General features: G+C 45.4%; 1 protein-coding gene across 1 annotated transcript; it reads right to left on the bottom strand.

Annotated features, from left to right (window-relative positions):
• Nucleotides 1-8,960: 8,960 nt before the first annotated feature.
• Nucleotides 8,961-9,896, bottom strand: LOC142003404 (olfactory receptor 51G2-like). The gene has a single exon (XM_074980334.1). It carries the CDS (start codon nucleotides 9,894-9,896, stop codon nucleotides 8,961-8,963), a length of 936 nt encoding a protein of 311 aa, XP_074836435.1.
• Between the last annotated feature and the right edge of the window lie 7,719 nt (nucleotides 9,897-17,615).

Genomic DNA, 17,615 nt, shown 5'->3' with positions numbered 1-17,615 from the left:
GAGAGGGCCATTGTATTTTTGGCACCTTCAGATATCATGCAACATGTCACATTCTACATCAACATACAGGTCTATGTGGTCCCTTTGCAGTTAAACTAGACCAGTTAAAAGGCCAAGAAAATTCTATACACTCACACTTACCTAAAGACATTTTAAAAAGTGCTAAAGCTAACAACTCACAGAGTGAGGCCTGGGAGGCCTGGCCAGAGAATCAAACCACTTTCTCTCTTGTCAGTCACTCGATAATAAGCAGGACATCTGCATGTCACCTTTCTATTTGTGAGTCCATTGCTGTCCACTCAGCCCAGTTCTGGAGCTGCAGATCTTATCAGAGAAGGAGCAGGTGTTGGTAGCTGTTGGAGAGGCATGGCGTAATTTTTTTATGCTCTTTTCTTCTTCTCCAGCAATCTTCATCTTCACTGCAGCAGGACCTCTCAGATTACATCACCCCCTCACAGATTACTGATCTCCACTGGAGACAGTCTTGGTCAAGGTTATCCCAAGTGTAGTGTGACCACCATATCTCTCCTGGCCAAATATGGGACACGGGAATGACGATATTCAGGTTAAAAATGGGACAGATGGTCAAACTACATCAGCGTCCGATGGTAGCTGAGCTGTGGGGGCTGCCACCCTGCTCAGGGGCTGCGGTGGGCAGCCGCAGCTCTCAGCTGCACCCTGAGACATTATACTAGATGTTATGGAGGTGTTTTCGAGGATTATTCAGCCCTCTGACTCCTATCCCATGCTACTCATCCATGTGGGCACTAATGATACTGCGGGATGTGACACTGAGTAGATTAAGAGTGACTACAGGGCTCTGGGAGTGCAGGTGAAGGAGTTTGGGGTGCAGGTGGTATTCTCTTCAATCCTTCCTGTCCAAGGTAGGGGCCCAGGCAAAGACAGGTGCATCCTGGAAGTGAATGCCTGGATGCATAAATGGTGTCACCAGAAGGGCTTTGGCTTCCTCAACCATGGGATGCTATTCCAGGAAGGACTGCTAGGCAGAGATGGTATTCACCTTTCGAGGAGAGGGAAGACCCTATTTGGACACAGGCTGGCTAATCGAGTGAAGAGGGTTTTAAACTATGTTTGATGGGGACAGGGGAGCAAAGCCCATGGGTAAGTAGAGAACATGGAGACCTGGGAGATGGGTCAGAAATGGGAGGGAGCACGGGCTATAATGGCAGAGAGAAAGGCAGGTCAGGCCAAAGCTGAGAGGCAAGATCAAATCAATATCTTAGATGCCTATATACAAATGCAAGAAAATATGGGTAATAAGCAGGAAAAACTGGAAGTGCTAATAAATAAATACAATTATGACATTGCTGGCATCACAGAAGCTTGATAGGACAATACACATGATTGGAATGTTGGTATGGAAGGGTACAGCTTGCTCAGAAATGATAGATGGGGGAAAAAGGAGGAGGTGTTGCCTTATATATTAAAAATGTACACACTTGGACCTAGGTGGAGATGAACATAGGAAATGTATGTGTTGAGAGTTTCTGGGTGCGGCTAAAATGGGTGAAAAACAAGGGTGATGTCCTACTAGGAGTCTACTACAGGCCATCTACTCAGGTGGAAGAGGTGGATCAGGCTTTTTTTAAACAACTAACAAAATCATCAAGGGCCCAGGATTTGGTGGTAATGGGGAACTTCAACTATCCAGATATATGCTGGGAAATTAATACAGCGGGGCTCAGACTATCCAGTAAGTTCTTGGACTGCACTAGAGACAACTTTTTATTTCAGAAGGTTGAAAAAGCTACAGGGAGGAAGCTGTTCTAGATTTGATTTTAACAAATAGGGAGGAACTGATTGAGAATTTGAAAGTGGAAGGCAGCTTGGGTGAAAGTGATCATGAAATCATGGAGGTCACAATTCTAAGGAAGGGTAGAAGGGAGAACAGTAAAATAGAGGCAATGGATTTCAGGAAGGCAGATTTTTGTAAACTCAGAGAGCTGGTAGGTTAGGTCCCATGAGAAGCAAGACTGAGAGGAAAAACTACTGACGAGAGCTGGCAGTTTTTCAAAGGGATGTTATTAAGGGCCCAAAAGCAAGCTATTCCCCTGAGTAGGAAAGACAGAAAACATGACAAAAGACCGCCTTGGCCTAACCAGGAGATCTCACACAATCTCAAAATTAGAAAGGACTCATATAAAAAATGGAAACTAGGACAAATTAAGAAGGATGAATATAGGCAAACAACACAGGAATGCATGGACAAGATTAGAAAGGCAAAGACACAAGATGAACTCAAACTGGAAACAAGAAGGCTTTTTACAAATACATTAGAAGTAAGAGGAAGACCAAGGACAGGGTAGGCCCATTGCTCAGTGAGGAGGGAGAAACAGTAACAGGAAACTTGGAAATGGCAGAAATACTTAATGGCTTCTTTGTTTCAGTTTTCACCGAGAAGTCTGAAGAAGGAATGCCTAACATAGTGAATACTAGTGGGAAAGGGGTAGGTATAGAAGATAAAATTAAAAAAAAGGGAAAGTTAAAAATCACTTAGAAAAGTTAGATGTCTGCAAGTAACCAGGGCCTGATGAAATACATCCTAGAATACTCAAGAGGAGGTATCTGAGCCTTTAGCTATAATCTTTGGAAAATCATGGGAGACAGGAGAGATTCCAGAAGACTGGAAAAGCGCAAATATAGTGCACTCTATAAAAAGGAGAATAAGAACAATGCAGGAAACTATAGACCAGTCAGTTTAACTTCTGTGCCAGGAAAGATAATGGAGCAAATAATTAAGGAAATCATCTGCAAACACTTGGAGGGTGGCAAGGTGATAGGGAACAGTCAGCATGGATTTGTAAAAAATAAATCTTGTCAAACCAATCTGATAGCTTTCTTTGACATGATAACAAGCCTTGTGGATAAGGGAGTAGCGGTGGATGTGGTATACCTAGACTTTAGTAGGGCATTTGAATGGTCTTGCATGGTATTTTTATCATTAAACTAGGAAAATACAACTTAGATGGGGCTACTATAAGGTGGGTGTGCAAAACTGGCTGGATAGCTGCACTCAGAGAGTAGTTATTAATGGTTCTCAATCCTGGGACCAGTTCTGTTCAATATCTTCATCAACAATTTAGATATTGGCATAGAAAGTACGCCTATTGAGTTTGCAGGTGATACCAAGCTGGGAGGGGTTGCAACTGCTTTGGAGGATAGGGTCATAATTCAAAATGATCTGGACAAATTGGAGAAATGATCTGAGGTAAACAGGAAGAAGTTTAATAAAGACAAATGCAAAGTGTTTCACTTAGGAAGGAACAATCAGTTTCACACATACAGAATGGGAAGTGATTGTCTAGGAAGGAGTATGGCAGAAAGGGATCTAGGGGTTATAGTGGACCACAAGTTAAATATGAGTCAGCAGTGTGATGCTGTTGCAAAACAAGCAAACATGATTCCCTCCATTATTTTCCCAGGGACTGAGGTAAGGCTGACCGGTCTATAGCTCCCAAACATAGTAAGGGTTATTCAAGGCATACGGCATAGTTGGACTTTGACAGATCCTTCACCGAAGACACTTAATCAAAGTCAGCAGTCAAGGGGAGGGTCTCCCCTGCATCAGTAACCAGTTAAAAGACAGGAAACAAAGGGTCACACCAAAGAGTGAGTTTCCAGAAGACAGAAAGCTGAGTAGTGAGGTCTGTTGGAGGTCTGGACTGGGACCAGTGCTATCCAACATAGTCATATCTGATCTGCAACAAGGGGTAAATGCCGAGGAGGCAAAATTTGCATACTGGACAAAATTGCTCACAGTGATTAAGTCCAAACTGAGCCTGAAGAGTTCTAGAGGGAGCTCACAAATCTGGGTGATAGGGCAATTTCTCTTTGGAAGATGAGATCACCCACATTGGGAAATGAGGTCACCCTAAGACATGGTGGTCCCTTAGCATGATGCACACAGACTCAGGTTTTATGCTACTGCAGATGTGGAAAACAAAGAGTTTTTTTCTTGTACCAAAATTTTTGACCCACACTAAAATGTTTCATTTTCATCCAGTTTTTGGGGCGATGCTGCCCAGATGCTACCTGGATCCCCACAGAAAAACGGACGTGTTTCATTTGTCTCTCCATTATAACGTCAACGAAAGTGGCCCTGTTTGTTCCGTGCAGACTGGGTACGGAAAGGCTGAAATCTTCCTGATCTGGGAGAGGAAGAAGGCTGTCAGAAGAAGAGCCACGTTTGTTCTATGTCACGTTGAAAGAGCGTATTTTGTGTGTAGATGCTCTGTGTTTGTTTGTTTTTTTAGAGGCCTGGCTTTCCCCAGAAAGACTTGCTAGTGTAGATGTCGCCATAAATTTTAGATTCTAAAGGATGGGCACAGCATGCTCTTTTGCACAAGATCTGAGTTATACATTGACCTGGGAATGCAGCTGGTCCTTTGGGCCTGGAAGGAACTGTTCACGTATATTGAGACTGGTTTTCATAACCTCTCATCTGTGTAAGGAGGGTACCGGTTGTGGCACAAGATAAGCTGGAGAGTCTGAGGGAATTGCTTGTGACTTCTTGCTAGCCAGTGTGGTGACAGAAGTGCTTTTTGCGACTGGTTGGGTGCCTTATAATGGAGGACCCCAGTTTTGGGCTGTAAGTAGCCTTGTTAAGCAATTTGCCCTGATTTGGTTCTCTCCACTGTGCTCGGAAAAAACCTCCGATATTACAGAGCATCTTGGCACTCTGAGACTCCAGTTCCTCTTTTGACCATCTGTACACTGAAGTAAACCTTCAAGTCTTTATCTCCCTTCAAACCCTCACAATCCTCACTCTTCCACTCCTTCACTCCTCCCAAGAATGACATAATTGATTCACAAAGGGGTATAATTGCCTTTGTAAGGTAGCCAATCAAATTCCAAAACTTTTGATATTGCAAAGTTTTAATTATTTATTATATCTTCTTCACACTTCAACCTTTCATACAATCATCGAATACTAGGACTGGAAGGAACCTTGAGAGGGTGCATTAGAAGGAGCATTTCAAGCAGATCTAGAGAAGTAGTTATTCCCCTCTTTTCGGCACTGGTGAGGCCACATCTGGAATATTGTGTCCGGTTTTGGGCTCCCCGGTATAAGAAGGATGTGGATTTGCTGGAGCAGGTTCAGCGGAGGGCAACAAAAATGATTAAGGAGCTGGAGCACAAGACCTATGAGGATCGGCTGAGAGATATGGGTTTGTTTAGTTTACAGAAGAGAAGACTTAGGGGTGATTTAATAGCAGCCTTCAACTTACTGAAAAGGAGCTCTAAAGAGGAGGGTGAGAAACTGTTCTCAGTGGTGTCAGAAGACAGAACAAGGAGTAATGGTGTGAAGTTGAAGAGGGAGAGGTGTAGGTTAGATATTAGGAAAAACTACTTCCCCAGGAGGGTGGTGAAGCATTGGAATGCGTTGCCTAAAGAGGTGGTGGATTCTTCATCCCTCGAGGTTTTTAAGTCCCGGCTGGACAATGTCCTGGCTGGGATGACTTACTGGGGGTTGATCCTGCTTGAAGCAGGGAGCTGGACTAGATGACCTCCTGAGGTCCCTTCCAGCCCTATGATTCTGTGATTTCCCTTTGGAAAGCTGTGTTCACTCTTCCCTAACAACGTGTGCTCATCTTTGTCTGTGGGAAGGCCTTTCTTCCCCGGCTAGTGTTTTGGCTGGCAGCCTTCTCCCTTTGCCAGGGATTGGGCTTGCAGCCAGTTTCTGGAGTAGGGAGGCCAGCCACTCCTTCTGGGACTCCCTCTGCCTCGTCTCTAACTCTACAACTATTGATGCACTGTATGTCACTAGCTCTTGGCCTTGGCCTTGCCTCCCCCACTTCTAACTGGGAAGGCTTGTAAAGTCCTCCAGCAAGCCTGAACAGGAATCAGTTGGCCCCAACCTTCCTGGACCAGCTCCCTGCCTGATCTCCTTTTTTTTTTTTTTTTTTTTTTTAAAACCACAGCGTTGTTCTGGGAGCTTATATTCAGCTGATTAACAACTGTGACCCCAAATCTTTTTCAGGGTCTCTGCTTTCCAGTGTCCATCCACCCATTTCCAACAGCAAGGCCAGCACCCCTTGTTCCTCACCTTTACATTGAGCCATATCAGGACATCACGTAAACCTCTGAACCGCCTTTCCTCACTGGGCTAATAGCTGGGAGGGGTGGGAAGCTGGCAGCGCCACACGCAGAGATTACCAGAAAATCAGGGAATTAAACTCCTGTGACGTTACTAAAGAGGAGCCCAACAACAGTTCCAGATGAGAATGCTGAGTCACACTTTCCCTTGAGTCCATGGAGGGTCAAATCCACCAGCCAGGGCCCAGAGTAGGGTATTCGTGGACAAGCAATTCCACAGGAACTCCCAGTGTGACTCTAAATGGGCAAAATGTGACAGACCTTGACAAAGCCTGTAAGGGACATTCTGAGACAATGAGTCCAGCCCCTGCTCCGGCAGACAATGCCGGCATATGAGGCAGTGCATACAGCTGGCTGGGAAGGGAAGAGATTTCAAAAGCAAATCGTATTTACATGAAGACACCTGCTCTGCCTAGATATCCCCCACGTGGGGTGTGTGGCTCAGAGTGATCATCTCAGGCTGGTGTAGGGTTACAAATCACTGTACTACTGTACGCAGAGGGAGTGAAATGTTGTTCTCAGTGTTGTTGTCTTTATTGGATGAACAAAGGGGAGCAGAACTGCGTTCAGCCTGTTCCAAATGAGGAGGCTTAAACACCAAACCTCCGTAAAAGTGACGGGGGTTGGCCCCCAGTCTGGTTTAACTTGTTCCTCCCCAACCATTGAAAGCTACAGCGGAATAGGCTCCCCGAGGGGGCCTTCTGACAGTTTGAGTGCTCAAGTGTGGCCTGAAATCACTCGTGGGGGGAGACCATTCCTGCCCACCCCGCAGAAAGCTGAAAATCACAAAGAGCCAGCAATCACTAAGAGACTTGCCTGCAGCACTCCCAGCAGAGAGACAAGCTGCGGCAGAAGGGAACGGAGAGCAGGCCAGATGGAGCAGAACCAGTGGCTGGCAGAGCAGCCAGCCAGAGCATCTGATCAAAAGTGCACAGCAAGTGAGGTGCCCTCCACCTCAGGTAGAGGTGAACTCACATAAATATACCTCGGGACCCTAGGTCTTCCCTGAGGGCCACCACAAAGCTGCTTTTGATTGTGGAACTCAAACATGAGGCAGAAGACTGCCCCACACACACTGGGTTGGGTGTCCTGCTCACAGCTTTAGGGTTATGAATCCTGCTTGTGGCATTTTTCCTAATTAGTGTCTAGCAATTTCCCTCCTTTCATTACAAGTTCCCTTTCTACACTCAGGCTCTGTGCTGGCTCTTGGGGAAGTACTGCCTCTCAAAGATGCACAGGAGTGGGCTGTGATATTCCCAGGTTACTTCTTTCTTGAAAAGAAACTAGTAGGGATTGGAACCGGCCTCTGTTGCTGACTCGACATGGCAGAGGGGGCAACACCTGTCAAGCTCCAAGTTAAAACCCTGCTGGGGATTTTTCTTCCTCCCCCAGCTACTGTGGAGTGACTATTTCAGAACCTCCCTCCTCTGATAGTCAGAAACCTCCTTCTCCTTTCCAGACTCATTGTAAACCTGGCCAGTTTCTCCCCATTTATTTTTAGCTTCAGGACATCATCTCATTTCCTGGTGTTTACTCCACCTCCTTCCCCCAATGTATTTATAGAGGAATTGGATCCCCTCTCAGCCTGCCTTGTGATAATCTGAAACAGCCATGGTCTTTCAATCTCCACAAATCCAGGCCTTCCACTGCCCTGACTTTCTGTGCACCTGTTTTAGTATAAGTTCATCTTTCTTCAATAAGAGTGACCAGAATTTTACACAGTTTGCCAGAAGACGTCTCACCAGTGTCTGCTACTTTGATAACAACAAGAAGTCCTGTGGCACCTTCTAGACTAACATATTTTGGAGCATAAGCTTTCGTGGGCAAAGACCCGCTTCATCAGATGCATCAGATGTCTTTGCCCATGAAAGCTTATGCTCCAAAATATGTTAGTCTAGAAGGTGCCACAGAACTTCTTGTTGTTCTCGAAGATAAAGACTAATACGGCTACCTCTCTGATACTTGCTATGTTGATATTAATACTTCCCCTATCGCCCTTGAGATGGTCTAGGATCTCATGCACCTTGTTCACAACCAGCCTCAGCTGTGAGGCAGCTACCCTTTAGCTCATGTTGTAGAGGTGCCTGCTGTCAGCTCCAAAAATCCCAGGTTTGAGTCTGCCTAAGGGCAGTTACACAAGCACTTGTGTCAGGATAAAATGTCAGTTATTAACAAGCATTTTAGAACAGTAAAGAAAGTCATAACAAGAACCAATACCTTGAAACTTAAGCCAGATAAACTACATTTGGATTTGAGTCACATAATTTTAATATCAAAACAAAAAAGCATTCAGGTAGCACTTTAAAGACTAGCAAAATAATTTACTAGGTGAGCTTTCGTGGGACAGACCCACTTCTTCAGACCATAGCCAGACCAGAACAGACTCAATATTTAAGGCACGGAGAACCAAAAACAGTAATCAAGGTGAGCAAATCAGAAAAAAAATTATCAAGGTGAGCAAATTGGAGAGTAGGGGGGCAGAAGGGGGTGGGGGAGGGAGTCAAGAATTAGGTCTTGGGCAGAGGGAAGGACCTTGGAGGAAGAGGATCCAGGATGGAGGAGGTGACTGTGGCTGAGGCCAGTATTCCCGGTTAGGTAGGCACTTGTGTGGCCACTCAGGAGAGATACAAATGCCATGCAGCTGATTAGCAGAGCACCCACAGCTAGGTTTTGTTTCTGTTGACGGTGTACATTTGCACATGCCTCAGTGCAGGTAGAAGATATTTTTTCGGCTCACAGATGGAAATATATCTGCACATGGATGGAAAATATTAGAAGGAAAATCGGCTGTGGCCCATGTTTTTTGTCTCCCTTGTTCCTAGCACAGGTCATCCACTGGCCCTTCACCTGATGAATGCCCTGATTACCCTCTCACGAAGGTGTTTGCTTTTCACACTGTACACAATTGGATTAATCAAGGGTGGGATCAACAAGGAAATGTAGCCCAGGAGAATCAGAAGCATGGGAGAAGATCCCTTCCAGAATCTGTGTATCAGAGTCAGGCCAAGCTCTGGTGTGTAGAAGAGCAGGACAGCACAGAGGTGGGAGACACAGGTGTTCAGGGCCCTGAGGCTCTCTGCTTGGGAGACAACACTCAGCACTGTTTTGAGGATCATCACATACGAGAAAAAGATAATGAGTGAGTCCAACCCTACCGTTAAGAGTGTAACAACCAAGCCATAGATGCTGTTGACTCTGATATCTGCACAAGCCAACGTCATGACCTCCTGGTGCAGGCAGTAGGAATGGGAGAGGACATTGGCTCGACAGTATCGGTACCGTTTCAAGAGAAGAGGGAAAGGGAGTACTACAGCCACACCTCTTAGCAAAAACACCAGTCCTATCTTTGTTATTCTTGGCAGAGTTAAAATGGACGCATATCTCAGAGGGTTACGAATTGCAACAAAGCGGTCAAAGGCCATCAACAAGAGTATGGAGGATTCAGTGAATTGAAATGAGTGTATGAAGAACAGCTGGGCAAAACAGGCATGGAGGCTGATTTCTCCAGAGTTAAACAAGAATACATCCAGTATCGTCGGTATGGTGGATATCGATAAGCCAAGGTCTATGACGGCCAACATGGAAAGGAAAATGTACATGGGCTCATGCAGGGTTCGGTCTGTTTTTATAATAAACAGAATGACTGAATTTCCTACTATCGAAACAGCATACATTACGCAGATGGGGATAGAGACCCAGATATGGATATCTTCCTGCCCTGGTATCCCAGTGAGAAGGAACACTGAAAACTGGAATTCGGAATCATTGACAGCTGACATAATATTACTGGGCAGGTCCAAGAAGTTCTGAACTTTGTTTCCTGAAAGGAAAAGGAACAAGAGACAAGATAATATTTAACAACACATCTTTTCGCTTTCAGTGCAAGTCTAGACACTGCTAGGAGCTAAAGGAAGATCAGCAAAAAAGTAGTCTTGAATTTAAACCACCAATAAGAAGATAGGCTTTGCCAGACTGTAGTCCCTCTAGAACAATAACCATTGACGAATTCTAGATTCTGAGGAAGGTGGAAGAAGCCCTTCAACAGACAGCTGTGAGATAACTGCTCCCAGGGAAAGCTTCCCTCCGACACCCACTAGTTTGACTTATTTTTGGATGTAAATGAGGAAGATTTAAGCCCTTCCAAGTCATTTAAAAAATACATCACAACTGTAATTTGAATTTCTGATTATCTATATAAATGCCAAGTCCCTTTTTAAATCCTACAAAACTCTTGGCCTCATTGGTATCTTGTGCCTGGGAGTTCCGCAGCCTGTTGCAGCAATGTGTGGTTTTGCAGTTGTTCCTTTCCAATAGACACACTTTCTGGATCTCCACTTCTGGGTGTGGCCCTTTGTATCATCATGTATCGACACATGGCGAAGGCTTGGTGTAAATGGTCCTTGTATTTATCTACTCTGCACTGAAGCTAAGTATAAAAGTAATTCATTGCCTGATTATGTGTACATAATCTTTATTTCATCCATTTGTAAGAGTCTATATTATGCGTCTGCCTCTTTGCATGACACGATCAGTTTTTAGAGCTAAACAGTGACTTCAACAGCATCACTCCAGATTTACATGTATAAATTCAAGAAGCAGCAGATTCTATTGACTGTGCCTTACGAAATGCTCCTGGTGATACACTCTGACCCCAAGAATCCCTTCAAGAGAAGCTGAAGTGCTTTGCCTGGCCAATGTTGACAGAATCCAGAGGGTTTAATCACCCAGCAGGCTTCTCTTCATTCTCAAAAGACCTGCATACTCTCCCCATGCAAGGGTCTGGAGATATCTGAAAAGTTACAAGCAAACACTGACAGTTACGTCCACTCTTTAAAGTTGAAGTTACTTCAGCCATGCTTGTGTAAGGGTGATGGACATAAAGTACATTCAAGCACTATGACACTGAGGTGCAGCTCACCTGTACTGTTTGCTAAATCACAGACCACTGGTTCTGGTCTTTCAGACATTTTGTAAAGTCTTGCAAAGCTCTGGCAGAAGGACAGTCTTTATGACACAGGATGTGCCAGGAGAAATATCATATAGCTATTCACCAAACAAAAAGTTAATATCACAAACACATTGTAAGCAGCATTTGGAGTACTTCTGAAATATTTCCTAAACCACTTAATGAGTGACATTACCAGTCCTCCTTCTGCAGAGATGCCCACAACTGTGCTGCTGGCTTTCAATATTCATGCAGGTGAGGACATCTCGCTTTGCAATATTTGTATTATAATGAAAACATTGGCATAACATTTACACATCCATACTTCAGTACGCGTCAACCCATTTTCCCCTCTGATCTTCCTTCAGAGATGGTTTCATATGCTAAACTGAGACTTAAAACGTGGCATCTGTTGTGTAGAATTGTTCAGAAGCTGAAACTATGGCACCCTCATTCCCTGAGTGCCCATTCTCTAGAACACAGTCATCTCAGCACCTGTTCTTCAGACAGAATGAGAGTTTGCAGGAAGTGCATTCATAGCTAAATGTATTCAAATAAATGGATGCCATTTCACAAACGAAAGGAATCTATCTATCCTCACACACCTCCTCTATTTAACTAGCTAGCTAGGTATCCATCCACCGTCTACACTTCTGCTATCTATCCTCAGACACCTCATCTGTCTATCTATCTATCTATCTATCTATCTATCGACTATCTGTGTTGTGTTTTCATGGAATAACTAGCACATGGGAGTGGCATTGGGACAGACATGGAGCTGAGTTGCCATAATGAATGTGTCTGTTAAACCCAGTCCTTGGGATGTTTCCTGTAGAGCTAACATGGGTTAAATGGCTGTTTTGGGTTAAACCAGTCTGACATTTCTCAGTTAACAGCATGCTGTTGGAAACCAAAGAGGAGGAGAACAAACAGCTCAAGAAAGGCTGTCTCGAATGAGCATCTCAGGAAGGTCAAGAGACCACAATGGAGCTTCAAGCTGGGAAGAGCCTATTTCCGGGCTCAAGCCATGTTATGTGGCTTGTTTTGCCAGCACTGGGAGTTTGTGCAGAGGTGGGGCAGCTGTTGCTGAGAAACTCTGCAGACTGACAGGCACAGACACCACTTGGGAAGTCTGAAGGCCCTTGGCCTGCCTGGGTCCCCTTCAGAATGGCAGGACCTGGGGTCAGATACACATACAGACTTTTGTTTGAAAACCGTCTTATTCTCCTATATTATACTCTATTCTTCCTGCTGTTCCAATTAAAGTGTACCTTGCTTCAAGGAAGAAGACTGGCAGGTCACTTATCTCACCACAGCTGTGTCTACACATGCACGCTACTTCGAAGTAGCGGCACTAACTTCGACATAGCGCCCGTCGCGGCTACATGCGTCGGGCGCTATTTAGAAGTTAACTTCGACGTTAGGCGGCGAGATGTCGAAGTCGCTAACCTCATGAGGGGATCGGAATAGCGCCCTACTTCGACGTTCAACGTCGAAGTAGGGACCGTGTAGACGATCCGCGTCCCACAACATCGAAATTGCCGGGTCCTCCATGGAGGCCATCAGCTGGGGAGTTGAGAGATGCTCTCTCTCCAGTCCGTGCGGGGCTCTATGGTCACCGTGGGCAGCAGCCCTTAGCCCAGGGCTTCTGGCTGCTTCTGCGGCAGCTGGGGATCCATGCTGCAGGCACAGGGTCTGCAACCAGTTGTCGGCTCTGTGTATCTTGTGCTGTTTAGTGCAACTGTGTCTGGGAGGGGCCCTTTAAGGGAGTGGCTTGCTGTTGAGTCCGCCCTGTGACCCTATCTGCAGCTGTGCCTGGCACCCTTATTTCGAAGTGTGCTACTTTGGCGTGTAGACGTACCCTCACAGTGCCTATTTCGATGTGGTGCCGCGCAACGTCGAAGTTGAACATCGACGTTGCCAGCCCTGGAGGATGTGTAGACGTTATTCATCGAAATAGCCTATTTCGATGTTGCTACATCGAAATAAGCTATTTCGATGTTGGCTTCACGTGTAGATGTAGCCCACTAGTCACAAACTCCCAAAGAAAACTACCTCCAGTGTTAAACCTGCCCAGACCTGCAGGGCAAGGATTGCCATTTAACAACGTGCTGTACTCCAGGGCTCAGTCTGAAACTAGGAGGATTGTGAAATTTTGCCCCCATGAGAAGACAGGGTAGACGGCCTGACATGTAGCATTTGCAAACCAGATTAGGGCAGTGATGCTGGTAGCCCTGTAATTCTGAGGGTCCCCAAATGACAGAAGTGCTGGAGCTCTCAGGTAGTCAGGAACAGAAATATGCCCTGTCACCCCAGCGCTCTGAATTCCAGCCTTCACAATTGAACCAAAGAGGGTGGGGGGAACCCTTTGAAAATGCATTTACTGATTACATATTGAGGATTAAACCTGAGGAAATTTGGGAGCTAGTCACTCATATTCTCTAGGGTCTCCTCTCACACAGCCGCTGGCAGAATGGGTCGCAGCACGCAGCATCTCTGGAAATTGGGCTGCTTGAAAAATCCCAGCTCGGTGTCAGGGTTTTACACACCAAACTCGCTTTGAATCTCAGTTTTTTGGGCCATTTGACTAATCTCCAGTGGAGCAAGGCCAGATGTGGGGGAGGGGTGCCACATGTACTTATCGCTGCCTGTCCTCCAGCTCTGCCACTGGATCACCCCAACAGCCCAGCTGAGTCCTCTGCGGCAGCACAGACCATTTGTAAATGCAAACAGTTTACAGCCTTTCCCCTTCATTTCACATTTTAAAGACACTGAAATGTGCAAACGTACCCAATTGCTGCTAAAAGAGGAGCCGCTGGCACCAGAGGTCTTCATCATAACAGACACGGAGTCATCAGTGAGGTTGCACAGGCAGCAGGAAGTATCTGTTCCGGTAGGGAGGCAACTGTCTTTATGAAGCGTGCTGGCACATTTCCTTTGGGGCCTCTTAGTCATCAGGGATCCTCAGCTGCTTGGCTTCTTGTGCACCAGCTTTAAGCCCCGTCATGGTCCCTGGCCAACTCCAGGAGACCAAATCACTGGGGATGGGTGATGATGCTGCTGGATTACAGCGCCAAACCCACTTCCAGCTCTACTTGTGGAACCCAGACCTGTCAGCCCTGTTCGTATGAGCCCAACTAGTCACCTGGCTACCACGAGGGTAGCTGAACTGTAACGACGAGGCAGCGACCGCTGTGATCTTGCTGAAATAAAATACAGTTATAATAATAATATAGGGGCAGATTTCTCTCCTGCAACCCCCTTTTCTGTGTTACAAGCCCAGGGTGCAGGCCAGGGAAAGGAGGATTCTACAAGCATAAATTTCCCTGGATTGTTCCGGAATGGGAGGTCTGTGTTCTTCTCCGCAAGTTATGAAAAGGGGGACCCAGGATCCAGGCATTGCCAAAGTTATGGACTGATCTCAATGATCTACTGGTAGCTAGGCCCACCCACCGCTCCCCTCTGGCCCTCCACTGCTGCTCCAGTACCTTCTCCAGCTCCCTACTAGCATAGACTCATCAGAGATGTTCTACCAGGGGTTGTCACAGCAGCCACTGCCCACAGGCTCTGCTGAAGGGGAATCACATGGGGTGAAGGGGGCTGCACAGAGACAGGAAGGCTGGTGAGAGTAGCTGATGGGCAGAATACCCCTGCCATGGACTGGTTGGGAGGGTCACCATCTCTCTCTGCTGAGTGCAGCCGCAGACTCTATCAGTCAGAGAGGGACAGATGAAAAACCTTCAACTTGTCTTGAGGACCCAGGTATATGCATCTGGGAAGCCTCCTGGCAGCTGAGCTTACACAGAAAAACGAGCCATTTGCTATGGAAACAGGCCCCAAAATTAGATGAAAAGGAAACATTTTATTTGGATCAAACTTTTTTCACTGAGGGGAGATAAAACTCTGTTTTCAAGCCCAGCTCTTGTTCAAGCCATGAGCCTCTGACCCCCATCTTGTAGGACCACAATCTTAATTGCTGCTTTTGCATCCTCACCCCATCCCATCAGCCTTCCACACTGAGCAGCCCCTGAATGTTTGCTAGGGCTGCTCTGTCAGCTCTATAATAGAGAGATCCCCTGGAACAGGCTTGTCTGCAGCACATCCTTACATGGAAAAGTTTAAGAATGTGAAAACAGCCACGTTGGCTTACAGAAATGGTCCATCCAGCCCAGTGTCTTGTCTTCCGGCAAGGACAAATGCCAGGCTGTTCGGAGGAAATAAACAGAACAAGATGGTTATCGAGTGACCATCCCATGTCTTCTGTTGCCAACCACTGTCAGTCAGAGGTTTATATACATGGGATTGGGTCCCTGACAATCACAGTTAAAATCCATTGATGGATCTACCCTCCAGGAATGCCTCTAGTTCTTTATTTTGGGACCCAGTTATACTTGTGCCCTTCACAACATCTGCTGGTAATGAGTTCCACAGGCTGGCTGCACTTAGTGTGAAAAAATACTTCCTTTAGTTTACTTTAACTGCCTGTCTTTAACTTCTTTGGATGACCCCTGCTTGTTGTGTTAGGAGAAGGAGTATATAACAGTTCCTTATTCACCTTCTTCAAAACTTTGATGAGTTTATAAACCTCTATCCTATCCCCCTTCAATTATCTCTTTTCCAACCTGAAATGGGTCCACGTCTTTCTTCATACCTCCGGCCATCTGCGCTGCCCTTGCCTTTACTTTTTTCCAGTTCTGATATATCTTCTTTGTTATGACCAGGACTGCACACAGTATTCAAGGTATGAGTTTACCATGGATTTATGCAGAGGCAATATGGTATTTTGTATCTTATTGTATCTCACTTTTGTAATTGTTCCTAACATTCTGTTCACTTTCTTTGACTGGTGCTGGGCATTGAGGGGATATTTTCAGAGAACAATGCACAATAACACTTTATTGAGTAGTCACAGCCCTTCTCAGTCCCAGCTTATGCATAGCTCAGATTATAGTTTCCAAGTGAATAAGTTTATACTTACCAACATTGAATTTCATCTGCCAGTTTACTGTCCAGTGACCCATTTTTGAGATCGCTTTGTAACTCTTTGTAATCTGCTTTGGACTTGAATATATGGACAAATTTTGTCTTGTCTACAAATTTTGTCTCACTGCTTACTCTTTTTTCTAAATCATTTATGAATGTGTTAAACAGCACTGGCCCTAGTACAGATACCGTGGTGAACCACTATTTACTGCAGTTAGTGATCCTTAAGAGGACCTTCCTTCTTATCCCATGGTTGTTTCCTTTTCTAACACAGCCATTGGTGAGGGACTTTGTTAAAGCCTTTCTCAAAGTCCAACTACACTATGTCCATTGGCTCACCCTTGCCCACATGATCACTGACCATCTCAGAGGATTGCAATAGATTGGTGAGGCTTGATTTCCCTTTTCAAGAGGCATGTTGAATTTTCACCAACAAATAGAGTCATAGAATCGTAGAATTTTAGAATCCTATGGCTGAAAGAGACCTCAGAAGGTCAAGCCTAGTCCCCTGCCCAAAGCAGGATCACCCTTAACTAAATCATCCCAGCCAGGACTTTGTCAGGCCAGGACTTAAAAATCCACCACCTCTCCAGGTAACGCATTCCAGTGCTTCACCACCCACCTAGTAAAAGTTTTTCCTAATATCCAAATTAGACCTCCCACACTGTAACTTCAGACCACTGCTCCTTTTTGTGTCATCCATCACTAATGAGAAGAGTACTGAGTCCATCTATGTCCTGGTCATTCTGTCCCAGTGGATCCATTAATTGTTTGGGAGGCTTCATGGTTCTGGTATACATTTTTTTTTTTAAAAAAAGATCTTGCTGTTAATTTTTCATGTCTGTTGCTACTGCTCTTCAGTTCCTTTGAACTAGGTGTGCAGCATCTCTATGCCCCATTCAGCAAGTACTGGTCACATACCCAAAAAATCAAGAGATTAGTTTAAAAAATATATACTTTAAAATATACTAAGATGGGGTTTGTTTTCACATAACTTTGGTACTTTAGGCTCTGGGTGGCACCTGCTTCAGGTTTTCTAGGTTTTCTGCAACTCACTTTTTCAAAACACTTTTTTAGGGTAACAGAAACCTGAGCTATGATTTCAGAGGTTGGGGCTTTAAGAAATATAGGAAATTGAGCAAGACTCCCAGTGCAATCCCTTGAGCTGGTGCTGCTGGCTGTATCAGAAATGCACCTACAAAGGAAGATGCAGATTGTGAGACTTAGCACCAATGCTAGAGTGGCTCCCATTGCTCCTAGAGTAGGTGGGGGTGAAGATCAAACCAAGGGGAAGCCCAGCAGGGCTCTGTCTGACCAGACAAAGCTCTCCAGATACTTCATTCTCTGAAAGCATCTTCTGATGCTGCTAAGATAGAAAATGTCTGGCTGCTAAGCTTCAGCAGAGGCTCAGAATCTCTTTTACAGGATGCTTTGATATAGACAGTCCTCATCCTGAAAGGTGCTGGGAAGCATTCAGGTTCTTCAGCATCTGCACAACACTGTCTTGATGAGCCATGCAGAACTGAAATCTCCCTAAGGCACTTAGCTCTTCCCCAGTTATTGCAGCCTC

Source organism: Carettochelys insculpta, chromosome 1 (assembly GCF_033958435.1).
Source record: "Carettochelys insculpta isolate YL-2023 chromosome 1, ASM3395843v1, whole genome shotgun sequence".
NCBI lineage: Eukaryota > Metazoa > Chordata > Testudines > Carettochelyidae > Carettochelys > Carettochelys insculpta.
The sequence above is the reverse complement of the archived record's forward strand: the minus strand, read 5'-3'. Positions and strand labels throughout refer to the sequence as shown.